The 27,038-nt window shown below is 41.8% G+C and overlaps 1 protein-coding gene across 1 annotated transcript; it reads right to left on the bottom strand.

Annotated features, from left to right (window-relative positions):
* Window positions 1-497: 497 nt before the first annotated feature.
* On the bottom strand, window positions 498-22,795 carry VIM (vimentin). Its single transcript, XM_089533313.1, has 9 exons — window positions 22,153-22,795; window positions 19,043-19,103; window positions 7,230-7,325; window positions 6,972-7,133; window positions 5,862-5,987; window positions 3,046-3,266; window positions 2,595-2,638; window positions 2,076-2,158; window positions 498-843 (listed from the first exon to the last, which is right to left on the bottom strand). The coding sequence occupies exons 1-9, from the start codon at window positions 22,716-22,718 to the stop codon at window positions 805-807; spliced, it is 1,398 nt and encodes a 465-aa protein (XP_089389439.1). The 5' UTR covers window positions 22,719-22,795; the 3' UTR covers window positions 498-804.
* Between the last annotated feature and the right edge of the window lie 4,243 nt (window positions 22,796-27,038).

Raw genomic sequence — 27,038 nt, 5'->3', positions numbered from 1 at the left:
TAACTGTACTGGCTTAGGTGCTAGGGAATCCTGGGAATTGTAGTTTGTTGTGGCACTAGAGCTCTCTGACATAGAAAGCTAAATGCCTCCCAAAACTAGTTCCCACAATTCCTTAGTATTGAGCCAAGACATTTAAAGCAGTCCCAAACTGCATTATTACTGCAGTGTGGATTGGACCTCAGTAAATTTTCCAAGCTCTGAATTAATGTTCCAAGTGGGAGAGGAACCCCTTTCCTCCAGTAATAAATTACTACTGTTTTGAGTGCTATGAAAAATACAATTATTGCCACAGTACCTCAAGGGAAAGAAGGTATTTTTCTCCACATTCTCCTAAAATGAACGCAACTGTACAACTCATCACCTTGACAGGCACAAAGTTTACAGAAGCAGATGTGCATGTGTGTGAAATGCTTTCACAATGGACACATTTCTTGCTGCTGCTACCATTAAAGTGGATAATTGTTGAGATCTTGCCACAAATTAAAAGACATTAGAAAGCTGTTTCCCAAATGTTTATTGAAGCAGTGAAGGGTTGCTCATACTGTGCTGAAAAAAAGCCATTTTATTCAATTCAAAAACTTAAAAAAACAGTATTGCAGCCCAATATATTGTTATCTTAACTAGACTCCCTTTTTTTAAGCTCTTCTAAATCCATTGAGAGAGTCAGTTTGCAAGATCTAAGACCTAGTTCCTCTAGCATAACCACCTTGCGCTCTTGGAAAAACTGCAGAAAGGCACTTGAAAGCTGTTTCTCTTTTTAGTCTTGCTGGTAAGAGTTTAATTTCAAGATGTGCTATTCTTTCTTCACTCCAGATCATCGTGGTGAGAAGTTTCATTGATAACCTGTAAAGGCAAGTCACATCAGGCATTAGAATGGCAGTCAACTATTAACTGAGCTGAACCATTTCATAGGCAAGTGCAAATTTAATATTTTTCCATTCTGAGCTAGTGAGCAAGCTTAACCACCACTATATAGCCTGCACTGGAGCATAAAACCGGGGTGAACAACCTTTGGCCCTGAAGTCCCAAATGTCCTTTGCCTGCATTTCTAAAACATTCAATAAGAGATCAATTCAGGCCACTAGAAGGCAAGAAGGAAGGGAAAAGAAAGGATGAATGGCACAGAGAGTGATAACGTGGCTCTGCCAACTTTGGACTCTGCTACAGCCACCACTAGCACGCACACCTGGCACAAGGTAACTGCTGAGGGAATACAGCATTTAACGGTGAATAAAAGCTTCTCCATCCTTGGGCTAAAAATGTTGCACTGGTAGCTGAAGGGAAGTACAACTCATTTCTCCACCTTATCCACACTTACTAGCCCTACCTGGGTAAGTCAAAAAGTACATCAAGTTTCCAGCAGAAGCCTCTCCTGCTTTCTAGCACCTGTCCCAGACATTTCACTCCAAGCTAAGTGTCAGTAAGGCACTCCAACTCTGCAGATAAAGAGACAGCTGGCCTCCTTTCATCACACTTTTCAATATGTACCAACTGTTCCAATCAAAGCTGCCTTTGGTATTGCTAATCTATACAAACATAGCATCCAGTGTCAAATTTCTTTGTACTGGTGAGAGAGGCTGGGATCTCACAATCGACCCAGATAGTCAACATTCTTTCCCTAATACTGAACTGCTTCTGGATGCAAGTCACATTTAATACAAACTCAGTGAACTCAATAGGATAAATTTAAGCCCATTGCTTCAGTTAGTCTATTATGGCTCAGTCTCGGACCAACTCACTCCTAGGCTCCATCTGGAGCAACATTACTCCCAACAGACTCAAACACATTCATCTTCTCACTCAAATTACCTGGTAGTCCAGGAAATATTTGCATTTTGGTAATTAGTACCTGTCTGTATTGGCTGCTATCCAGCAGTCTGCAAAGATGAGCAAGGAAAACAAGCAGGGCTCTTTAAAATATAGACAGGCACCACAATGATAATGGACCACATCCATTTCTACTTTCAAGAAGTTACAGAGACCCCTCCCCATGACAGCCTTATATTTATCTGCATTAATAAGAAACACAGACAGCCTCTTTTTTCCATCCACAAATAACATTAATTTGTACTTACCTGTCCATCTCTAGTTTCAACAGTCTTGATAAGGAGTGTTCTCTTTGAGTGGGTATCCACTGGGATGGACTCAAGGTTTGTTTCTGCAGATTGAATGACATATCAAAGTTAACACTTCCATACAGTTAAGACTTTTATAACACGCTCACCCATGTGAGAAAGACACCTAACCTAGCAATGCTTACTTTGGTGATATCCTTAGGTCGCCCAAACCATTAATAAAGAATCAGTCCAAGCATCTCTGTTTAGACAACCAACAAATATGGGCAAAAATTCAAATGTAAGCCAACTTGCTGGCCATTGGCAAGACTACCTACTGCAGTGTAGTACTGTAGTGACACTTGCCTCTTCAAAAATCCTAGCCACAGATCACACATTTGACAAAACACAGGCATGGCAAAATCTCTAAACCTTTTCTATCAATATGATTTCTATCAGCGTGATCCATTAGTGACAACTTAAAAACCAAATGTTAATACTTTCATGAAATAGTAACAGCAATAGATAAAAGTTACTCACCTCTCAGGTTCAGGGAAGCAAAGGTTGGAATAGGCACAGAAATTCTGTAAAGGAAGGGGAAAAAATAGACCATTCAGTAATAATGGTTTTCAGGTTTGCCTACCATGGGGGTGGGCAGCTATCAAAATGAAGGGGGCTGCCCAAGGAGGCTTGCACACACTTAGACATAGAAATTGAATTTCTTTGCCCTCAAATGACCTCTAGGAAGAATGGGAGGCTCCTCAGTCATTTTAGGCCCAGGGAAGGCCTTTTTTTAAAAAAGTCTTTCCTGGACTTAAAATAGAGGCCCAAAACATGGTGAAAGTGCTCTCTGACCCTATAGAGCCAGTTTGGGGGCATTTCAGAACAAAACTGCTTTTAAAAAAATACATTGATCCCTGGGGGCCACAGAAACAGCCATGGGGCCACATCATTCCTACCCCCTAGTAAACCATGAGAGGCTCCTAAGTACCTGCTCTCTTCTCCTTCCAGCAGTTTCCTGTAAGTGGCAATCTCAATATCAAGAGCCATCTTTACATTCAGCAATTCTTGGTACTCGCGAAGATGGCGAGCCATTTCTTCCTTCATGTTCTGAATTTCGTCCTGGAGACGATTAATAGTGTCTTGGTAGTTAGCAGCTTCAAGGGCAAAGTTATCTTCCATTTCACGCATCTGGCGTTCCAGGGATTCATTCTGCAAGGATTTTTGAAAGGTATTGAAGTATTAAACAGCAATGGTCAACAAAGCTTTAGTTTAAGGCAAAGGAATTAAAGTGCAAGTTTTTAGGAGTGACGGTCAAAAGTTTCAGATTCACATCATCTGTAAATATGGAAGACAAGAGAAGTGTGCAGGAAATGCTCTGCATTTCAGGATAAGACTTATTTTCATAAATGCATACATTCTGTAGCAGAGGTTGGAAACCTACGGCTGTTGCCAGACCCCCATCCAATACAGCATGCAATGACTATGGATAATGGGAGCTGAAATCCAACAACAGGTTTCTCCACTACCGTTTTACAGGAGCAGTTTTGTGGCAAATCACATGCTTTTATCCGAACCAGAGATGCCCAGGACTTGGGAAAGCCAATGCTGGCCAGAGTAGTAAGTACGTCTGTGGTTAATCTCACAGAAGTCAAATTTACTGCAACATGTGATGTCTCTCTCTGTGTGTGTCTCTCTCTCTTCCTGTGTATGTGCATCTGTATAGCCTGATAGACAAAAACGCATAATTGTTTTATCATGGGGCTACTAGTGGCTGCTTGAAACTGCCAAATGAAGCTTGCAGTGCTAAGCATTGCCATCTTTAATTGAAAGGGTCAAAGGACAGCCAAGAGACAAACAGTCCATTTCTCATGGTATCAACACCAGGGAACGTACATTCCAAGATGGATGGCTAGGAAAAATTTGGGAATCTCCACTCATCAGAAATCCCAGCTAGTATCATACTTAGCTATATGCTAAGAAAGTTTAGATATAGTTTTCCACATATGAGACCTGCAATTAATCACTTATGCAAGTCTTCTCTGATGCATGTTAAAAAGTAAGCTGTAAATTGTATTTCATATTCCATTAGCAGGGTTCAGACAGGATGATTGTTCCATGCAGGGCTGTCTGATTCTCTGCCTGTATTTAATAATAATAATAATAAAAATTTTATTTATATGCCGCCCTTCCTACGATCAGGGCGGCTTACAACAAATTAAAAAATATACCATAAAAACATACAAAAATACACAATTACAAATTAAAAACAGGCAACAAGCAAAAAACCCCATAGCCCAACCTCTTGGCCACGGAAGAGGAGGGAGGCCCACAGGATATTTATTCGGGGAATGCCTGTTGGAATAGGAAGGTTTTAAGATCCTTCCTAAATTGGGCCAGGGTAGTAGACGAGCGGAGCTCTGTGGGCAGCGCATTCCAAAGGGCTGGGGCAGCTATGGAGAACGTCCTCCGAGTGGTGGAGGCCAACCTAGCCCCAGGCACCTTCAGTAGCTGCTGCCCAGACGTTCTGAGGGTGCGAGGCGGAATGTACGGGGAGAGGCGGTCCTTTAGGTATCCTGGGCCCAAGCCATTTAGGGCTTTATAGGTAATTACCAACACCTTATATTGAGCTCGGAAGCGAATGGGCAGCCAATGGAGATCTTTTAAAACCGGTGTTATATGGCTGGTCCTGGGAGCACCATTTGCAGCTTCCGAGTTTGGTATAAGGGTTGCCCCATGTAGAGTACATTGCAGAAATCCAATCTCGAAGTTACCAGAGCATGTACAACAGTTTCTAGGTCCCTCTGGGCCAGGTATGGGCGCAGTTGGCGAATCAGCCGAAGCTGATAACAGGTGTTCTTGACCGTCGCATTCACCTGAGCTATCAGGTGAAGCGACGAGTCAAGAAGCACCCCCAGACTGCGCACGGAGTCCTTCACAGGGAGCGTGACCCCGTTCAGGATAGGTGGAACCACCGCCATTCCTGGACCAGGAGAACCTATCACTAGTACCTCCGTTTTCTCTGGATTCAGCTTGAGTCGGTTTTCCCTCATCCAGCCCATTACTGACTCTAGACAGGCCACGAGAGGAGAGACGCCATCCCCAGTCACTGCATCAGTCGGAGACATAGAGAAAATGATTTGGGTGTCATCAGCGTACTGATAACCCCGCGCCCCATGTCTCCGGATGATCTCTCCCAGCGGTTTCATGTAAATGTTAAATAGCATGGGAGACAGAATGGCTCCTTGAGGGACCCCAGTTTTAAGGGGCCTCTCGTCGGAACACACGTCTCCCAGCTGCACCATCTGGGACCTCCCGGAGAGATAGGAGCGGAACCACTGGAGCGCAGTGCCCCCGATTCCCACCTCTGCCAGGCGCCCCAGAAGGATACCATGGTCTATGGTATCGAAAGCTGCTGAGATGTCCAAGAGCACCAGCAGGGACACGCTTCCCCTGTCGATGCTCAGACGGAGATCATCGACCAAGGCGACCATGGCCGTCTCAACCCCGTAACCCGCCCGGAAGCCAGTTTGAAATGGGGGCCAGTTTGCTGTCCATTTCCTCAAATAATCTTTCTCTCTCCTTGTAATCAAACCTGTATCTAACTTACCACTTTCTCCTGGAAAACAGCTGCAGGAGAAAATGGCATGCATGCTTAAAGGGCTATTTGACCTATACTTCACAATGCTTGGTTCTGTTATTTGTGTGGCAAACTGTCCATTTTAACAGCATATATCCACTGTAAACATCTTTTCTTTAAAAAAAAACTTTTAATGCTTTCTACCCTAAATGGCATCTTTCACTTACAGATCCTTTAAGTGCATCCACTTCACAGGTGAGAGACTGGATTTGCCTGCGGTACTCATTAGCTTCTTGTTTGGCTTGACGCAAGGCATCATTATTCCTGCTTGCTGCTTCAGACAGATCTGCAAACTAATGACACACCAGATTAGCAATTACATAAAACATAGCAAGTGTAAAGTAACAGTTATCCCTTCACGCAAAATATGTTATATTAGGGACTAGCAGATTAAAATTCAGCAAAAAATTTTAGTATTGTTCGACCATGGTATGCCCTGTAACTATTGTTTCAGATCAGAATAACATATGAAACAGAAATGAATCTACTATCTAGATCCAGTAGCAACAAAGCAAATTGACTTCCTCTGGAGGATACATTCTTAGAAGCACTGAACTATCAAATGTTGTACAAACTGTAGCCATTTTCTCCTCGTGGTCTATAGGTACCCAATTCCACTTATTAGAGGATCTCAGGAACAGTTCTTATTAAAAATTGTTTCTAGGGTAGTTCATAAAATTTGAGGTGGGTTATTTTGTCATCTAAAGTTATGAGATATTTTTAACCCTGTCTACTGGGATGTACATTGGGATGAAGTACATCTTCAGATATTTTTGGGATGCACTTCACATGAAAAAAGCTGGTTGTTCATATCAAGGAAAGCTAAGGCTGAACTCCTACACTCACTTACCTGTCAGTAAATTGCAATTAATTCGATGAAGTCCCCTTCTTACATAAATAAGACTGAATAAAAACATTCTTACTTCTCAGTGCATTTTGTTTTTAATGAATTGTTCCAAATTTATTTGATTAATTATTTTGTTGATAGATGTAAACCGTATTGAACAGAAAGCATGGGATAAGTATTATCTGAACCACCACAAAAATTTATCATTCCAAAATGAAAACAAAGGCTCTCTATAGCTCTAAGAAGTGTTAGTTACTAAGGACTACACTGAGTCCACAGGAATTTCCCTATAATCTTCAAACAACCTTACAACTGTGCATCCAAGTGATAAATTTCTAACAAAATGCTGAAATTTCAGATTTCCTTATATTAAATTATTACAAAATCCTATCATTTAAAACTCATTGGCCAGGCTAAACCATTTACTTACTTTGGACTTGTACCACTCTTCAGCTTCTTGAAGGTTCTTGGTAGCAACGCTTTCATATTGTTGGCGGACATCACGCAGGGCAGCAGTGAGATCAGGCTTGGCAACATCCATATCAATCTGGATATGCTGATCTTGAATTTGGGCCTGCAGCTCACGAATTTCCTTAAGGAAGAAGAAAACAGACCAAACATTGAACATTCACTAATACTATTCATTTCCTAGGTATCTGCACATTGAAGTTGATCAAGGCCAGTTTACCTCATCATGAAGTTTCTTCAGGAAGACAATCTCTTCTTGCAGGGATTCAACTTTGCGTTCAAGATCCAGGCGGGCCAAGGAGGCATTGTCAACATCCTGAGGAAGGAGAGGAAAGGAAAGATTGCTCAGAAATGCTCAGTAACATTTATAATAGGAATCACACTGAACTGTGAAGTCAATATCCTCACAACTCTAATTATCTTTACATTAATGGCAGTTACTGTCCAAACAAGCAGTGGACAAACAATATTTTCTCTTTGCTGATTTTCATTTTTATGGGGCAGGCCTGTCCATGTTTCCATTGAAAATATTATAATGTAAACAACTGGAGAAAAGCCTTTTTCTGCTGCCCTGTTTTTCTGTAGACTATTTTCCATTTATAGAATGACATTCTTTCACCAATTAGTAATAACTAATACCAAACAGAAAATTAAAACTGTAATCAACTTTTCCCAAGTAACTATCACAGAGGTTACATTCAGGCAAGTACAAATTAGTAAAATTCAGTACTTTAATTTTTTTTTCTCCTCAACTGTCATCTTGGCCTCAGAGGGAGCGATCAGACAGACCCAGCAACATCAGGGACTGCCTGAAGGACGAGACTACTCCCCCTTTAATTGTCACCTTGTATTTTGTATTGTATTACAATTTTTACTGTACACCGCTATGATCATTGAGGAATAGCGGTCTATAAATAAAACATATTATTATTATTATTTCCCCTTAGAATTTGAACGTAAGTAACATAAATGCTACTGGGTCTTCAACTCTTAAAATATCCAGCATCAATAGCTGTGAAGTAAATCTTTGAATTAGTTTGAAAACAATGATCACCATAAATCCCTTTGAATGCTTATTACTGCATATTCCCTCAAATTAATTTCAACTATTTTGGGTTACTGGGAAAAATTCCGATCAACTAAAAACTACCCTAGGATACTCCTTTTAATTTCGTTTATCAAGACATGTCAAAAGAGAACTGACTGAATCAATGGCAGGATACATACCTCCATTTTGTAGCGTGGCGGTGGCGATTCTAAGTTTAGGGAGTGCGCACCATTCACACGCTCCCTAACCCTAGTACATACTAGGGTTAGCCTAGTATGTACTGCAGGCCCAAAATGGTGGTGCCCTCTACATACGGGTGCTGCCATTTTGACGTCCTGGTGCCTTTTTGCGGGTTCTTTTTGTTCCGCGATGGAGCCGCATGGTTTGTCCACTGTGGCTCCCTCACGGAGCAAACCAGGGCGGCAGGAGACCACTCTTTTTGGACGGTCTGTATCCCGCCAATATCTCTTTAAATGGTGTCACCTTAAGTTAAATATTCCAGCTAGATAAAATGTTTTAAGGTTTGTTTAAATCTAGCAAGAATTGTGTGCAGCTTGAGGTGATATGAGTAGTGCCTGTACTGCAGCCACTCACTCAAAACCAAAAGGTTGCGAGTTCAAGACCAGCAAAAGGGCTCAAGCTTGACTCAGGCTTGCATCCTTCCAAGGAGGTCGTTAAAATGAGTACCCAGACTGTTGGGGGCAAATTAGCTTACAGTTGTAAACCACTTAGACACTGCTTAGGCGATATGAAAATGAAGCTTGTTTGTTTGGTTTTTTTGTTTAGTGCAGCATTTTTAAAATGTCCATACAGAATCAAATATGCAGTGCTGACTCTACTATTAAGTAGTCATCTCAGGTGACAGATGCTGTGGGAGATGAAGTTTATTAAGTGAGATAGTCATTCTAGTTCCTCTGACTTTTCCCCTGACCTCCATTACCTAGCTAACTCTTTGTATCCTATGCTGCTCTCCTCAGGCTATGGTGAAGAATGCTGTCCTGTTGGCAGTAACAGTGTTATCTCTACTACATAGATGACAGCTGTGAAGATACTACTTAAACGTTCATGACTTCACCTTATAGAATCATGGGATTTGTAGTTTGGCAAGGTAAACAGAAATTCTCATAAATGTAATTCAGTAGCAAAAGACCCCAAGTATCTCTTCAAAACCATAAATCCCAGGATTACATAAGAGTAAACCATGACAGTTGAAATATCATCAAACTGCTATTAATAGTGTAATTCAGATACACTCCAAGTGAGCAGATCTAGTCCACTTCTGTACATAAAACTAAAGTGCTGGAGAGTCTTTTGATCTTTTGCCTCAAACAGTAGTGTTTTGGGAACTTAAGGATGCTGTGTCAACTAAGCTCTTATATGCCTTTATACTGTTGAAATAAACTATTTATTGCCATTATACCACCCTTTTTGCTAAAAAAAACCCCCACCAAATCCTCAAGGCAGCTAACAATAGAGGAAATTAAAATTAAAATCACATCAATTAAAAAATTAACAACACACAAAAGCTTAAAACCTAAAACCCTGCTGAATAAAAAAAAATATTGGCCTGCTATCTTAACAAGAGAAGACAAACTAGCTAGCCAGTCCTCCATTGCAGAGAAATTTAAAAATCTGGAAGCAGACACTGAGTAGGCACTGTTGTACTCCAAGCAAAATATGCTTCCTGTGTTGGTGAAACAGATTTTTTTTTCCCCTGAGGATTCTTAAATCCAGCCAAGGCTCATAATGAGAGAATATAGTCATTCAAAAATTTACTGACAAAATGCTCATGCATTTTTATTTTATTCCATTGAGAAGAGAAACCGTGTTCCACATGATGGGATTTTTGGCTCAACTAAAGAAGTGAAGCCTCCAGGCAAGGGCACATCAGCCAGACTGGAGGAAGAATGCAAATACAGCAGGTATAGCCACAACAGAAGCACACAGACAGTGTTGTGCTGTTTATATCTGGCAGCTTGTGATGAGATTAGTGCTCATATCAGTGGAATACTTTTGTTTTCTATGAACTGTGCAGTTCTGCCAACCCTTTCACAGAGGAGCTGAGCAGTGCAATTCTAAACATCTGATTCCATGCCTAAAGCCCACAGCTTATGCTGAACAAGTATAAGCCAACAGAATGAATTGAGACCTTCCTTGAGGCAATTCAGGTCTAGCTCAAAAAATGCAAATTGAATACATTTAAACTAGAGAGGAAAATCTTTGTAGATTTCCTTCTTACAAGGAAAACCATATAATTTTACCATTTTTCTTCTTGCTGTGAGAAAGCTGTCAAAAATAGCAGTTTTTCAAGGACTTTTGGACTTTTTCTGTGCAAAACAAATATGTTATTTTCCGCACAGGAAATCTGAAATGGAAGATTCTTACCCATATAGAATTCTTGTTGTCAGGGTTTCCCAACACTAACAAAATCCATTTTTCAAGCATTTAGAAATGTTCTGTTTATCCCTAATTTAATTGAAATGTTAAGGGACTGTTCTTTATTCAATTACAGGAAAGCTTGTATATTCAACTACAGGAAATTACTAGTACATAATGTGTACTAATACAGATTATTGTACTGTCTACTAGAACTAATAGTACATACTGTGATATATCACAGTTACAAACATGTCACAGTGATTGCAGTGTTAAACTCAGATTTGTGAGATCCAGTTTCAAATCCCTTTTGAGTCATGAAACTCATCAGGTAACCTTTGTCCAGCTACTCTCTCACAGACTAACCTACCCCACAGGATAGCTGTGCTGGCTTAAACTCATTAGTGAAAAAGTGGCATGAAAATGAAATTAATAGTAAATGCATCATTATGCAGGTTGAGTATCCCTTATCTGGAATTCCAAAATCCAAAACTTTTCGAATAGCATAGTATGTACCTACACAGTATTTGCAAGGCTAGATGGGGAGAGAAACAGGAAGATCTGTGGAGGGAATCAACAACTCCTGCTATTTCACAGATCCTCCATCTCTCTCCAGCCTCAGTCTATGGAAATACAGGTATTCCAAAATCCAAGAAGAATCCACAATGCAGAATACATCTAGTCCCAAGCATTTTGGAAAAGAGATACTCAGTTTGTAGAACATGTGACCAGTTACTGTGACCTAAGCAATAATTAATTGCAAGAGTATGGACTAGAAGTATGGGACAAAGAAGTTTTCCCATCGTTCTTAGCCAGCAAAGCCTTTTTAATAGGACAAATACCCATTTCAATCTTCATATCACAGGCTTTAAAGTGGCTCAGAACCGCACAATGGGTATTTTTAGCCATTTCAGTTCGAAGCATTTAATAAGGAAAAACGCATTACCAACACCCACATCACACAATTCAAATTCTGTTAATTACAGTCTTAAAATCCAAAGCAGGAGGTGACAATTGTGTTAGTTGAATTACAGCCTATAGAAGTATTGGCTGCTTAACTTCTGCATGGAGAGGTAATAATTAGGTTAATTAGATGCTTGCAGAGATTTCCCCCATGCTCTCCTATTTATCAGTCCTACACAGTGACAAGGAAGAAAATCTTGCAGTACTTAAAGAGCAGTCAATATGGCTCTGCTAGAGATATAAAAGCCTATCAGGCTAAAAAATAAAAGAGTTTCCATGTAGTTTCTATGTAGCTACATTATCCTTCATCTCCTAGAAATAAGTTTATAGTGCAGACCCTTTGTCTACTTAATCAAGGAGGAGCACACCCCATTACTAACTTTAGCTTAGACTGACTTCCAGGTAAGATAGGACTGTTGCCCCAGAAAATCAGAAAGTCATCTGGTGATCAAAACTGATCAGCCTAAGCATATGAAACTGGTTTACACCAAGGTAGACTGATCCACTAGTCTAGCCAAGGGGACTCAGGCTTGCTGCTCAACTTTTTCTTTTATACTGGGGATGCTCAGGACTGAACGGAGGCCTTTAATCTGAAACACATGTTCTGCTGGTGGTTCTTCCCCAGGAGAGTCAGATTCCTCTCGAGTAACTCTACAACAATGGCTTCTCTTTCTTTTCTAAGGAACACAAGCTAAGCGTAAAAAGTTGAGAAGGTGGTCAGCAGATTGCTAGGAAGACTGGAGAACTGTGGCCTTTTCACATAACACAATTATAATGCTATGGTTCTGCTTTAACTGCCAGGGTTCCATCCTATGAAATTCCAAGTTCTGCATTTTAGGGGTATCTTTTTAGAATTCTCAAAGAGGAGAGGGGTCTATTGCCTCCCCAAATTATAAAAGCTCAGGATTTCACAGGGTGCAGCCATCGCAATCACAATGCTATGCCTGTGAAGTGTGAAAAGGTCCCTTCTATTAGCTCTGGGATGAGAATCATGCAGCCCTAAAGACACTGGACTACAGTTCCCAGCATTCCTTATCATTGGTTATGCTAGCTGGAGCTGCTAGGCATTGCACTCCAACATCTAGAAGGCTGTATGACTCCCAGTCATATACTAAGAGCTCTATCAGTGGCTGTTCCCAGGCACTGGAACTCTCTGCCAAGGGAGACTGGGCTGGGCACCTCCCTGTTGTCCTTCTATCAGCAGATAAAGACTTTTTTAAAAACTCAGGCAAGGCTTTTGGCAACTGACCAGCTGCTGAGGACAGGGCTTGCTACCAGCTGCATCTTACACCTTTTTGCTGATGAGTTTTAGGCCCCATACAGACCGGCCAAAATAAAGCTGCTTCATGTCATTTTGGAGCTATGCTGTTTAAATGATGCATGCGTTCTAAGAGTCCGGAAGCCACACCAAAGCCACAATCTAGTCCTAAGGATTAGAGCACAGCTTTGGCACAGCTGCCGGACTCTTAGTACGCCTGCATCATTGAAACAGTATACCGCCTAAGTGAGCCGAAGAAGCTTTATCTTGGCCTGTCTGTATGGGGGGTTAAATTCCATTCTTAATTGTTTTAATTATGCCTTTATAAATTGATTCTGTTTTAATCATTTATCATCTCTTTGATCTATCATTATTATATATATTTACTGTATATGCCACCTTTTCCTCTGAAACTGGGGCTCAAGGTGACTTAGAACCTATAACAACTACTTTTCCTCTGAAACTGGGGCTCAAGGTGACTTAGAACCTATAACAACTACAATAAAGGGGAAAACATAAAAAAGGGCCAGCATTAAAACAGAATTAAATATAATTCAATATTAAAACAATTTGAAACACACACCTAAAAGGGATAAAAAGCAGCTAGAAAACAGTTCAAGAAGAACAATATAGCACGTTCTAAAATCCTTTCTTTAAACAGGTCTAAAAACCTGTCAGGAAAAGAGGGGTATAAATACTATAAATAATAATATATAATAAAAGGACAGCAAGGATGGGGCCATTCTGCTTTAATTGTATTATTTTATTTAATATTACTGAGGGCTACCTTGAATCCTATTGGGAGTGGGTGAGAAGGAAGAATATAAACCCATTCTGTAAATAAATAAATAATCCTTACTTTAGGGTATTTTTATGCCCCCCCAACACACACACAAACATTCATCAGGACACACTTAAATATTAAGGATAAACACAATAAAAGTATTTAACTTTCCTCTCAAGTATCGAAACCAGCCTTCAACATTTATTGAATGTGTGGAAATTCTGAGTACCATAAAAACAACTAACACAACAGGAGTATTTTTAATCCATCTTTTTAATATTTCATATCAGAGATGCTTAAGACTGAAATTGAACTTATATCTGAATATATATGCATCATATATATTCAAATCATCAAAATCTATAAGGTTACATTAATAGAGCCACCTGAAATAACGATTTTAATTATACCAGATCACAAAAGGTTCAGTATTACTATTTTCTAGGCATAACTACCCAATACTTTTCCAATAGGCTCCCTTGTTTTTTAAGTACCATGTTTAAGTATACTGTCAGAGTACTTCATGTTTATGGTATTATGGTATTAAACAGACAATAAAAACAACAACACTCCCATAGTCATCACTATGGTCCTAGTTAAATAATCCTTAACCATCACTGGATGAAAGATTTTGCCAGATGAGAGTGTCTGACACTGATGGAGTAGTCATATTGTGCCCTGTATATATAGTTCTCACAGTAAAACAGTCTGTGCAGGATTGGCCAGGAGGCCTAGCTGGTGAGGAACATGTGCCAATAATGCTCAGACTATGCACCAAATTTTACTGTCTGTATGGAGCACCTGGAGCACATATACATGTCAGATGATGGGATACTGTTTTGATTACAACACACATTCTGGGTAAAAGGAGACACCTTTCTCCTTAGATGTTTCTACATTAATCTAAACACAGTCCTGAAATGGTCTAATGTGTTAGACCTCATGGGAAAAGACAGGGATAAAAATAGAGGTGGGAACTGTGCTCCTCTAGCCAGATGTTGAACAACAACTCCAAGCATTCCTCTCTAATGGCTATGGTCCCTAGGGCTACTTGGGAGTTGCAGTTCAAAAATACCCATTCTGGGTTAGATGTTCCAAAGCAGTATGTGAGTGTAAGTGAGGCAGATGGACAACATACATTTCGTTGGCAAGTGGCAAGTCTCATCTCTGGCCAGGGCAAGCAAATGAAAATTCAAATAGTGAAGAGCAGGGTTCTCACTTCTCAAAAGATGCTTGTCTTAATCTACAATCCATTTTTATTTTTTTGCTGGACTCTCCTTCATTGCAACCAAGAAATCTTGGTGACGACAGTCCTTGTACCATCTTACCTTCTTATTTTAATAGTTTACCTTTTGTTAGCTTAGAAGCTACAATTGGTTTTAAACTTAAAATTACTGAATTGTAAAATATTTTTTTAATTTAAGGGCTAAGTGGGGTTGAAGTTAAGTACCATAATTTTAAATTTCAGCTAACCTATCAAAGGACATATATTATTATGCTTCAGGACACAAATGCTTAAAATTAAATGCTATATTTGTCCGCTGAAGTGCTTAAAAAAACCCAATAGTACTTTAAGCTTGGAGAAGTAATGTGCAGGAAGATTTCAAGTGAAGTTGCATCATTTAGCTACCTATGTTGATAGTCCACTTGCCTTTTTACTTGCTACTATATTATCAGCTTTGCTGAGTACATCCTTTTCATTTCATCTGATGCAGCAATGAGGGAACCTTTTTCAAAGTGTATGCCAAATTCCAGTTTGGGAAGTGCCTGTGGTACTACATTCCAGCAATAGGTGAGACTGAAAGGCCAATGCAAATTGGACATTGTACCAAGAAGCATACAGTTTTATGTGCGTCGACTGTTTTGTTTTTTTGTTTTTTACTCAGCTTCTTATCTCCTACCACTGATAACAGTGTAAGAAGCCTGGGGGGTGGATGAAAGCCTGCTCCCTCTCTATACTCATCCAGTCCATCTTTTCTTTACATCACATCTCAGTGGTCCCAGTGTAAACACATAAGACCATTCAAATAATGTTCCTACAGCCATGCAATGCTAAATTTCCATATCTCATTAATTAGCAGTGGGTACCACTTGTGGTCAAAATTTATCATTTCATGTAGACGCCATACAAATTGTTTGATGTTGTATTTCTTCTTAAAAAATGTTCTGTGCATAACAGTTCAATTCCAGGTTTGTGATTGTGTTACACTGTTAATGTTTGGACCAGGCACAGATACCTATAGATAATTACACAATTTCACACATATCATTTTATTTTCAGAAGATCCCATTCAGATGGAGCCATCACAATAAGAGCACAATGGCTCTTATCAACATGTAACCATGGAGGTTCTGGGACAAGCAACTGCACTGATGTTCCCCTATTTTAGGGTTATTTTTAATGCAGAAAAAAACTAAACTGGGGGTTAGCTTCAGGGGACCTTCAGGAGTCCTGTGGAATGCAAAATAGATTTGGGGCCCTATGTGGCCCAAAAACCATTTCCCCCACCCCTGAAGTAAGCAGAAACAATAGCCTGCAAACCCCGCATCTTATTTACTGTATATACTCATGTATAAGTCTAGAAATTTCAGTCAAAAAGTTGACCCAAAAAACCTGGGTCGACTTATCCACGAGTCAATGTAAGTACTGTACTTTAACTCTCATATGTATATAAAAAAGGAGGCATCCCCTTTCTCTAAATAGAGTGGTAAAAGGCGAGAACATAGTCCATGTTGGGAGCACCAAAAAGAAGCTTGGATCCCCTCTATTCCCTCAGCCATCCAGCCTTTAGGATGATCACAATCAATTATGCCTGCCAGAATTTTTTAAGTTCTTTGGAATCATTTTCCTTTGCATTATCCTTTACATCCTTTGTTACATGTCCCTAAGTTTAACCCTTGACTTATCCATGGGTCATATCAAAATCCTTAATTTTGAACCCAAAAATCTGCCCTCGACTTATACAAGAGGTCAACTTGTAGTCGAGTATATATGGTATGTTATGTCTCAGTCTTTTCTATTCTCATCTTAAAAGTATCAATCCGACTAACTGCATAAGCTTATGAATTTCTTCTCAAAGTAATTTCCACTACTTTCAGTTGGGTTTACATCAGGGAAACACACACAAGACTGAAAGCTTGATATCCTAAAGCAAGCAACAAATTTGCATGTAATTTGGTTTCACATCAAACCAGAAGTGTAGTTATTACCTAGCTGGTGCCTTATCCAGCTGAGAAGATGACTTACTGAGGCTACTTTGTTTCCACTGGAATAATTCCTATCTCACATGGTCCTTAGAAGGAAGGAGCCTTGAAAATTCATTATTAAAAATGAAGCTTCCCAACCCAAAATTTAAAAGAAACCAAATAATTTTAAGCAAAATTATTAAAGTTAAGCAAAAAAAGGCAAAGTGTTCAGTAGCTGTACTACACCACGAACAACTATGTCTGTTCAAGGACTGAAAATGTGACCAGAAAAAACAAAAGATGTGCATATAAAAGTGTTTCACTTTGTTATGAGTAGCTACTCTTCTAACAAAGTCCTTTTCAAAAGACCAAGCAGCTATTTGCAGCACTGGGTTTGCTTCTTTCCAGTCTAGTGCAAATGTCTGAACTATTCATGACTCAGCTCAAACGTTAACATCCTTTCTTAAGAGATTGGTTTTAGGTTATCCTTCATGTCAGAAGTATAGTCAGCTTTTTTTAAAAAGTCTTGTTCAATATCCCCTTAGAAATTGGACCAGCTAAAATGCCCAATGCTTTAATTTGTGAGTTTCTAAAATATGCTTGCATCATTACACATCCAGTAAGAATGCAGCCTGCTCTAAGCACCCCAGAATACAAAGGCTTCTATTATTTCAATCTGCTGCCACCACACTTGCAGTAATGCCGGCATCGGCATTCCATAGTGAATCCCATAGAAACCATTAATACCTTTCAGCCAAGCGAACAGATGGCTCCCTTTCAACCATACCAATCTGAAAAACTGATTCCACAGAGTTTCACTGGCTAACAGGCTAGACTCTGATAAAACAGAACAATACATGGCCCTTGCAAAAGTCTGAGACCACAAATGCATTAAAGATGTAAATCTTCCGTGTGCTCAGAAGTGTCATTGTTAAGTCCAAGCACAGCTCAGGAAGGTGAATGCACAGTGATGGACTAGGACATGAGATATCCAGATTCACTTCCCCAGTGGACTTTGTAAAACTTAATTGAGTGTGCTTGAGCCAGTTATTCTCTCTCAGGCTGACCTACATCACAGGGTTGTGATAGGAATTAAGTGTGGAGTAAAATAAGCATGTACAGAGTCTTGAGATCCTTGGAGAAAAGATGCTTGTAGATAACTAGCACCCAACAGTATGGCTTACAATATAGGCCATTCTAGCCACATCATTTTTGGAAACTATACCACTACATTTCCGTTTTAACAGTGTGGGGTTGGCTTCTATGCTAATGGTTGTTGCTAGCTGCCCTTGAGTCGGTTCTCACTCATGGTGACCCTGTAGATAAGACATCTCCAAGAATCCCTATCCTTCACTGCCTTGTCTAGATCCTGCAAGTCTCCTCTGAATGAGTCTATTTATCTGGTTTGTGGTCTTCCTCTCTTTCTTCTACCCTCTACCTTTCCTCGCATTATTGTTTTTTCTATTGATCCATGCTTTCTCATCATGTGGCCAAAGTACAACAGTCTCAACTTGATCATCTTTGCTTCCAAGGACAGCCCTGGTCTGATCTGTCCAATAACCTATTTGTTTGTTTTCTTGGCTGTCCATGATGTCCTAGGTACTCTTCTCCAGCACCACATTTCAAATGAGTTGATTTTCTTTCTGTCTGCTTCCTTCACTGACCAGCCCTCACATCTCTACACGGCAATTAGGAATACAATGGTCTGAACGATTCTGACTTTAGTGCTGAGTTATACAGTCCGCCTGCATCATACGCGGGCGCACCTTACACAACTTCCAGCATAGGCTGGAAGCTGCGCCGGAAAAAAGCCTATTGCGCTCCGGAAGGAGTAATGGGGTGCGCACTCATGGCGCAAGCCCCATTATTTCTTATGGGGCTTGAGCATATGTGTTTTTTCTCTTATGCAGTGGGGGGGAGCTGGAACGGATCACCCATGTAAGAGAAGGGCCCACTGTATGTCTTTGCTCTTCAGTATCTTTTCCAGTTCTTGCATAGCTGCCCTTCCCATTGCTAGTCTTCTTCTTATTTCTTGACAACAGTCTCCAATTCTGGTCAATGTTTGATCCTAGATATGGGAATTCTTTAACTATTTCAGTTTCCTTGGTGCTAATGGTAGAGGCTATGAATCATTTGGCTTATAAACCGGCTTTTAAAAAAGCCACAGAAGGTCCAAGAGCCAGAAAATTGGCCCCCAGATCCACTGTAGTTGCCACCACTTGCTTAGTAACTTAAAGCATAGCTTTGTCCAAGTAAAAAGCAAAATCAAGTCACAGAAAAATCAAGGTTCTCACCCATCAAGTTAGCATGCCTATTTTTTCAGCCACTAGGTGGCTTTGAATTCCACATGAAAACCCTGAAGTCCCAGCTTGAAACTTTTAAACTTTCAACCAAAAGAGACAAGAAATCACTACAAACCTGTCTAAAAGACTGCAAAGTGTTTTCAGCTTCTTCTCTCTGAAGCATCTCATCTTGAAGTCTGTAAAATAAAGGAGACAGTCAAAGATGGCGAAAAGTAAAACCAAGGGAAGGTTCAGTTTGATAGACAGCCAGCCACACCCCAGAGAAGAAAGAGAGAAGCAGAAGAGGGTGGGAGGGGAAGCCTCCCAGACAAAAGCATCCCATTCCTCCATTTGTGTGACTCCATTTTCACTGCCGCATGACCAAGCCTGGCATACTCTGTTGTTAAGAGCACCATGAATTCTACAAGTCAGTCATAAGAATATTACCGACTTTGTTCAAACAACTCAGAGGGAAAAGAACTGACCTACATCTTAAGACCATTTGGCTAATCTTGCAAATTCAGATTCTCCTCCAATTTGAGCTTTTCATAAAAGTGCATCACCAAACCAAAAAAAATTAGTCAGCCCTATCAGGCGGTTTTCTGAGGATGAGAGAGTGTCACTCGCCCAAGGGGGGGTTGTATGTGTGTGCCTTCAATTCTCATGTCAATGAGGCAAATTATCAAAAGTTTTAAAAATTACATTAAGATAACTGAGGCATGAAACAATGGGGAGAAACTAACAGCACAACTCCTATCAGAAGTAAACTTCACCAACAAGTTCAATTAGGCTTATTCCCAAGCATATAGAGAACTTCAGCAATTAACCTACAATCCTACACTTTTATTTATGTATAAAAAGCCCTTCGGTGGGACTTGTTCTGTTTTTTAAAAAATTCAAATTTCAATAATATTAAAAAAAAATCAGTCGTAGCTTTCCTTCTTGTAGTTCCAACTTACAAATACAAATAGATTTGAAATATGTCTTCTTTTCTCCAACTACTTATGTATAAAAGCCTTTCGATGGGACTTGTTAAAGCTACATCAGATTGGGCTACAGAGCTACAGTCCAACACACACTTTCATTCTTTCATTGGAGTCAGCCACACCCTTAACTCAAAAAGCGCTTGCAAATATACACACACTAGACTTGTCCATAATACCCAATGAAATATTAAAATCAAGTTAGAAGATACTTTATCTCTTGTTCTTTGTCCTGGAGAATGTGGGGAGAATGCTGCCCTTCCCAGGCTCTTACATTTTTTTTCAGAGGCTCAACTCCAGAAAAATCTGGACTTTTCCATCATGGCATGATTTCCCAGACTCAAAAGGAGAGCACCAAGTGATCACTCTAAATCAAACCATGTGACAAATGCTCGCAAGCTTTCCAATTACCGGAATGAACAGATGGAATGTTTTTTATTTGTTTAAGACTCACATTCCACATCAGCTTCATTCCCAACAGAAAACTCCAGAGATTGGAAATGCCAGGGGCCATATTAGCTGGGATGGGGATACTGGGAGCTATTGTCCAAAAGGTAACTTTTCCAAGCCCCTCTCTTAACAAGCACTGTAACTTAAATGAGGATTTTTTTTATCAATCCATATGAACAAACTTTTAGATAACACATGTATTAGAGCTAACATCATCATCTTCAAAGAGGAATTTCTTCCAAGGAGAGAGAGTGATAAGGAGGAGAATGCCGCCTAAACTAATGCTTAGCTACAATATTTTCTAAGCACTTACATTAACAATTATTTCTCTACCAAAATGATGCTGGGGCTGGTTTTTTTGTATAACAGAATGCTGTATTGATTTGCATTTTGGACTATGGCACCGGAAAGGAGGGTTCAATTTTGGTTTGGCCATGGAAACCCACTGGGTAACTTAGGGAGAGTCACACCCTCTCAGCCCCAAAAAACCCTGTGACAACCTTAAGAGTTGCCATAAGTCAAAAACAGCTTGAAGGCACACAACAGCAAAAACAACCAAGTTTTACAACAACAATATAGTAAAACCTAAACAACCGACAGAATTTAGGGGAAATAACTTTGGGTGGGGTGTCATTACAACTCCCAGAAGTACTCCAAAACCTCTCAGGCCAACACACTGGCTGGGGATGCTAGGAGTTGTAGTCTCCAAAAAGCAATTCATCACCATCACTAAAGCAACCAGTTGTGAACAACTGCTCGAACTTTGAGCAAAGTAGACCTATACCAGAAATATAGACCTCTCCTCTCACATCTCCAGGCTCCTTTCATATCATGCAAACGCTTGAACACAATGAAGAAGCACCAGTTTTCGTTCTAGGAGGGCAAGAGGGCCCTGCCCCACCTTAAAAGCACCACTTGGCAGCGTGGTGTAGTAGTTTGAGCACTGGACTCATCCACACTGCAGAAATAATCCATGTTGACACTGCTTTAACTGCCATTGCTCGATGCTATGGGATCCTGAGATCAGCATTTTGTTGTAGCACCACTAGAGCTCTCTCACACAACACATAAAACTACAAATCCCAAGCTTCCATAGCATTGAGCCAAGGCAGCTGAAGAAGTATCAACCTGGATTATTTCTGCAGTGTGGATGCGGATTTAAGGCTCTAGAGGCCAAGGGTTGGATTCCCTGCTCACATGTGTGTGTGTGTGTGTGTTGTGTGTCTCCAAGGCGTTTCCTACTTATGGCGACCGTAAGGCTATCAGGCGGTTTTCTGAGGATGAGAGAGTGTCACTCGCCCAAGGGGGGGGGGGTGTATGTGTGTGCCTTCAAGTCCTTTCCGACTTATAGCAGCCCTATCACAGGGGTTTCTGGGGTTGAGAGGGTGTGACTCGCCCAAGGGGTGCGTGTGTTGTGTGTTTTCAAGGCACTCCCGACTTAGGGTGACCCTAACCCTTGCCCATAGGAAAACATAGGAGAGCAGGCGTTGGGGACCTGTAGTTTCCCTGTGGGGTTTTCTGAGGTTCAGAGGGTATGTCTCGCCCCTGGTGCAAGTGTTGTGTGCCTTGAAGACATTCCCGACTTAGGGCGTCCATCCCCTTGCCCAGAGGGAAACACGAGAGCATCCTTTCTCTATGGGGCCTCCTAAGGCTGAGAGAGTGTGACTCGCCCAAGGGCGAGTGCGTTGTCTGCCTCCAAGACATTCCCGACTTAGGGCGGCCTTAGTCCTTGCCCAGAGGGGAACAAGGGAGCAGAGGCACTGGGGGGCCTCCTTTCTCCCTGGGGACCTGTGGGTTTTCCCGGGGCCCTTACTTCTCGCGGAGGCGGAGGATGTCGTCGGCCAGGTTGTCCCTCTCGACCTCGACGCGGGCCTTGTCGTTGGTGAGCTGGTCCACCTGCCTCCGGAGCTCGCGCATCTCCTCCTCGTAGAGGTCGCCCAGGCGGGAGGTGCCCTTGCCCTTCAGCTGCTCCAGCTCGGCCAGCAGGATCTTGTTCTGCTGCTCCAGGAAGCGCACCTTGTCGATGTAGTTGGCGAAGCGGTCGTTCAGCTCCTGCAGCTCGGCTTTCTCGTTGGTCCGGTTGGCCTTGAACTCCGTGTTGATGGCGTCGGCCAGGGAGAAGTCCACCCCGGCGGCCTCTCCCCCCAGGAGCCGCATCGGGGGCAAGCTGGAGCGGAGCCTGACCGACTTGGAGGCGTAGATGCCTCCTCCGGGCGAGGAAGCCGAGACCAAGCGGACGCTGCTGGGCCGGAGGGCGCTGCCCAGGGAGTAGCGGCTGGACGAAGTGGTGACATAGCGGGTGCTGCCCGTGCTGGGACGGCTGCTGCCCCCGAACATGCGCCGGTACGAGGAGTTGCGGCTGCTGGTGGTGGTACTCATGGTTGTAATCCCCCCAAAATGTAGGAGCGCAGAGAGGAAGAGAAGAGGAGGAGGAGGAGAGGCGCGAAAGAGCGCTCGGCGGAGTTGCGGTGCGCCTTTTATACCCCTGTCCCGCCCTCCCCCTCCAACAAGAGCAAGGGCAGCCAATCAGGAGGCAGGACAAGCTTGGCTCCTGTGGGGCTTTGGGGGCACTTGGGGGGAGGGGATAAAAAGGGGGCGGAGTGGTGGGTCCCTTGTTTCCATTCCCCTTCCCCTCAGTCCCACTCCCTGCCCAGTCCTCTTGAGGGGAGGTTAATAGGAACTCTCCTCAAGAGCAAGGAGAACGGGGAAGGAATGGGCGAGGCTCAATGAGGGAAGGAGGAGAGCCCCCCCCCCGAATGTAGGACATTCCAGACAAATGGAGGAGAGGGTTGAGTCCCCTCCCCCCATCCATCCATCCATCTCCTTCCCCTCAGTCCCAGCCCATCCTCATGAGGGGAGGAGGAGGAGGAGAAGTTAAGGGCTCTCCTGAAGCCCAAGAAGGATGGGAAGAGGGAGCAAAGCCACTCTGCGCCTCTCCTCCTCCGCTGCCCGTTCTTTGCGCGCCTTTTAGGATTACAACCATGAGTATCACCACAAAAGAGGGCAAGGAGCCCCCAAATGTAGACCTTCAAGACAAATATAGGAGCGGGAGGGTGGGTTTTCCTCAAGACCAAGGGGTGGGGGTGGGGAGAGCTTAATGGAGGAGGAAAGAAAGCCCCCTGAGGCAGAGGGGCCAGATGTCCCAGCCACAAAGGGAGACAAGGCAGCTGCCAGATGTAGGACGCTCCAGGCAAATGCAGGACAGGACCACATAAATAAAAGCTAAAAACACTTGGATGCAAACGGAAACTCCCTGCTTCTTATGTAGAGAGATGTTGTAGCACCTTTATTTCAGTTAGTTTGAGACCAATTGAAAGAAGTTAGTAACTTCTTTCTTTCAGTTATCTGTTTCAAAGGTGCTTCAAGATCTCTCTGCATACTGATTCTACAGACTCCAGAATCATAGTCCAGCACTTAAACCACTACACATCTTTTATGCGCGGGGAAAGCCAGCACTAAAAGGAGAAAGGCCCTGTCTTATTTTCCCCATATATATGTCTGTTTGAGGAGATGGCTGGTTTCATTGCAAATGCAATGGAGCAGGGAGTCGTAGGGTGCATCTACACAGTAGAAATAATGCAGTTTAATGCAGCTTGACACCACTTTTCAGTGGTGGGACCCTGGGATTTGTAGTTTTATAAGACCTTGAACCCTTCTCTGCCAAAAAAGACTAATGCCTCACTAAACTACAAATCCCAGGATTCCCTGGGAGTTTAAAGTGGTGTCAGACTGCATTATTTCTGCTGTATAGATGCACCCCTTGCTTTTACCCTGAGGAAACAGTTGCTTGAGGCCACAAGGATGGGCTTTTGAGAGGCTGTGTGGTTATCAGGAGTGTCCACATGTCGACTACAGTGGGTTTATCTGATCCCCAACAGGCCTCTGGTTTTGGTAGCTGGCTGGCATTGCCTCCATGTGACTGTTGTGACCTGTGTTGTGGATTTTATGTGGCCTTTTTTAAAAAAGAAATCGCTTCTTTAGAAAAGGGAAGGAAATTGCGTTTGCGGCTCTCCTCAGAGCCTTTTGAGATTGTGGCAGCCTCAACAGTCAAGCTGAACACTCAGAGTGCATCTACACTGTGGAAATAATGCAGCTCCACACCAGTTGAACTGCTGTGGCTCTAGAATCCTGGAGTGGACAGTTTTCCTGAGGCACTACTCTTTGACAGTACAGTGGCATCACTTGGGTTGGCATCACCATGTGTGGTAACTCATGGTGTCACCTATTGACCTCCACCCATAGGTTTGATAGTCCTGATAAGGATCTGTACTTAGGGCAAGAGGCTAATGCAAAAACAGAATATGGAGGAACAGAATGGTTCTCAATTGGTAAAGGGGTCAGGCAAGGTTGCCTTTTATCACACTATCTGTTCAACTTGCATGCAGGAAATGTCATATGTAGAGCAGGTTTAGACATAGAAAAAGGAGGAATGAAGATAGAAGGGAGGAACATCAATCTATCATATATGCTCAACCATAAGTTGAAAAATTTATGCTCAAAAATTGACCCTAAAATCAGGGATTGACTTATATAAAGTCAATACAGTCATAGTGCTTAGAAAGGTCCTTAGAAAAGCAGTCATGATGTCCCGCTCTTCCTGCCTCAGCAGTAATTTCTGAAAGAGCTGCCAAGGCAGGAGTGTGTGTGTGGTGATTTCCTTCCCAATCTGATGTTAAAACCTTCTCTTCCCATACTCCTCTTCCTACAGATCTCTCTGATCACCAAACATCCTATTTCCCTCCACTTTCTTCACTTCCCAATCCAATGTTAAAACCTTTTCTCCTCCTCCTCCTCCTCCTCAGATTTCCCCTGACCACCAAACACCCTATGTCCCTCTGCTTTCCAATCTGATGTTAAAACCTTCTCTCCACATCCTCCTCCCCCTCCAGATCTCTCTGACCACTAAACAACCCCATTTCCCTCCATGTCCTTCCTTTTCAATCCAATGTTAAGTTCTCTTCCCTCCCCTAAATTCTATCCTTGACTTATCCAGGGGTCATATCCATGATTTTGGCCCTAAAACCTTCCTTCGACTTGTACATGAGGTTGACTTGCACACAATATATACGGTAAAATATGAGGGTGACATCATACTGCTAGTGGAAAGTATCACAGAGTTGAAACAATCACAAAGAAAGTCAAAGAAGAAAGTGCAAAGGCAGGTCTAATGTTAAAGTTACAGAAAATAAAACCAATGACCACAGAGGATTTACACACATTCAACCAAGATAAGGAGGAAATCAAAATAGTTAAAGATTTCCCATACCTTGGGTCAAGCATTGATCAGAATGGAGACTGCAGTCAAGAAATAAGAAGAAGACTTGGAATGAGAAGGGCAGCTACGAAAGAACTAGACAAGGTCCTAAAATGTAAAGATATACAAATGAAGGCTAAAGTTAGAATCATCCAAGCCTTTGTATTCCTCATTATTATATACAGAGCTGGACAGTGAAGAAAGCAGATAGGAAGAAGATTAATTCATTTGAAATGTGGTGCTGGAGAAGCGTGCTAAAGATGCTGTGGACTGCCAAAAAGGAAAAGAATTGGCTCCTTGAACAAATCAAGCCTGAACTCTCCCTGAAGGCAAGATGACTAAATTGAGGCTGCCGTACTTTGGCCTCATCATGAGAAGGCACAAATCATTAGAAAAGACAATGGTGCTGAAGAAGGTAAAGGGCAGTAGAAAGAGAGGGAGACCGCATGCCAGGTGGATACTCAATCAGGGAGACCATGGGCCTGAGCCTATTGTACCTGAGCAGAGAGGTAGTGGATGGGGGGCTTGGAGATGTCTCATTCACAGGGTCAACATAAGTCAAGGTCTACAGGAAGGCAGCAGAGAACAAAAAAATACCACACCATGGAAAATCCTTAGTATTTTTATTTTTTTTTTTTGCTAATGTTATTCATAAATCATAATTTCCGTATATCACTAAATATAAGGATAATATTTATTACATAAACAACTAGTGAAGTTAAAATACTGTAACTTTAAATTACAATATGCGCACAGCCTAAATTTATTTATGTGTACATAGTTACATGTGTATTTAGAGATCTTGTAGCACCTTTGAGATCAAATGAAAGAAAGAAGTTGGCAGCATGAGCTTTCATAGACTTAAGTCTGCTTCCGCAGATGCATTGGATAGTTACATGTGGTTAAAGTGAACATTTGGTAAAATATGATGTTTTTAAAGAAATTTTTAAAAGAATATTTAATATTTTATTTAAAAATTAAAAAAAAATAAATTAAAAAATATTTTTAAAACAAGGTCTCGTCTTTCTCCTTTCACTATGCCTTGCCCCACTCACACCATCCACTGAGCTCCAGCATTTAAAGGGATGCAGGCAAACACAACAGCCCATATCTGCCAAAAGGCAGGTGTTTGGGGAGTAGTGGTGCCACCCCCATTAGAGTGTCACCTGGTGCAGCCTGAACCACTTTAGTGACACCCCCTGCTACAGTGTAGATGTTTCTATAGCTGGGAGTGAGCCCCACTGAACACAGCCATGGGAACCTGGAGTAGGTGTCAAGGTGCTGTCAGATCATGCCAAAAGGGGACAAAAGGTTTTGTACAGCTATTCCCACTTGGCTTGATTTTTTTGTTCTAGTCAGAAGAAAAGGGAAGATGTATGTCCATGAGGCAAGGTGGTTGCACCATAGAAATTTCATATGGAAATGAACTCATTGACTTACATCTT

This window comes from Sceloporus occidentalis, unplaced genomic scaffold (assembly GCF_023333645.1).
Source record: "Sceloporus occidentalis isolate IW3139 unplaced genomic scaffold, rSceOcc1.0.p SCAF_7, whole genome shotgun sequence".
Classification (NCBI taxonomy): domain Eukaryota; kingdom Metazoa; phylum Chordata; class Lepidosauria; order Squamata; family Phrynosomatidae; genus Sceloporus; species Sceloporus occidentalis.
Note: the sequence above shows the minus strand (reverse complement) of the source record. Positions and strands in the feature narration are given on the sequence as shown.

What these genes read in the sequence shown, in the direction of transcription:
- VIM (XM_089533313.1), bottom strand. Translation starts at nt 22,718, where the DNA reads ATGAGTACCACCACCAGCAGCCGCAACTCCTCGTACCGGCGCATGTTC. An exon ending in CTGGAAGGAGAAGAGAGCAG is followed by an intron (nt 2,639 to 3,045) that starts GTACTTAGGAGC and finishes CTTCCTTTACAG; the next exon opens with AATTTCTGTGCCTATTCCAA. An exon ending in TTGAAACTAGAGATGGACAG is followed by an intron (nt 844 to 2,075) that starts GTAAGTACAAAT and finishes TTGCCTTTACAG; the next exon opens with GTTATCAATGAAACTTCTCA.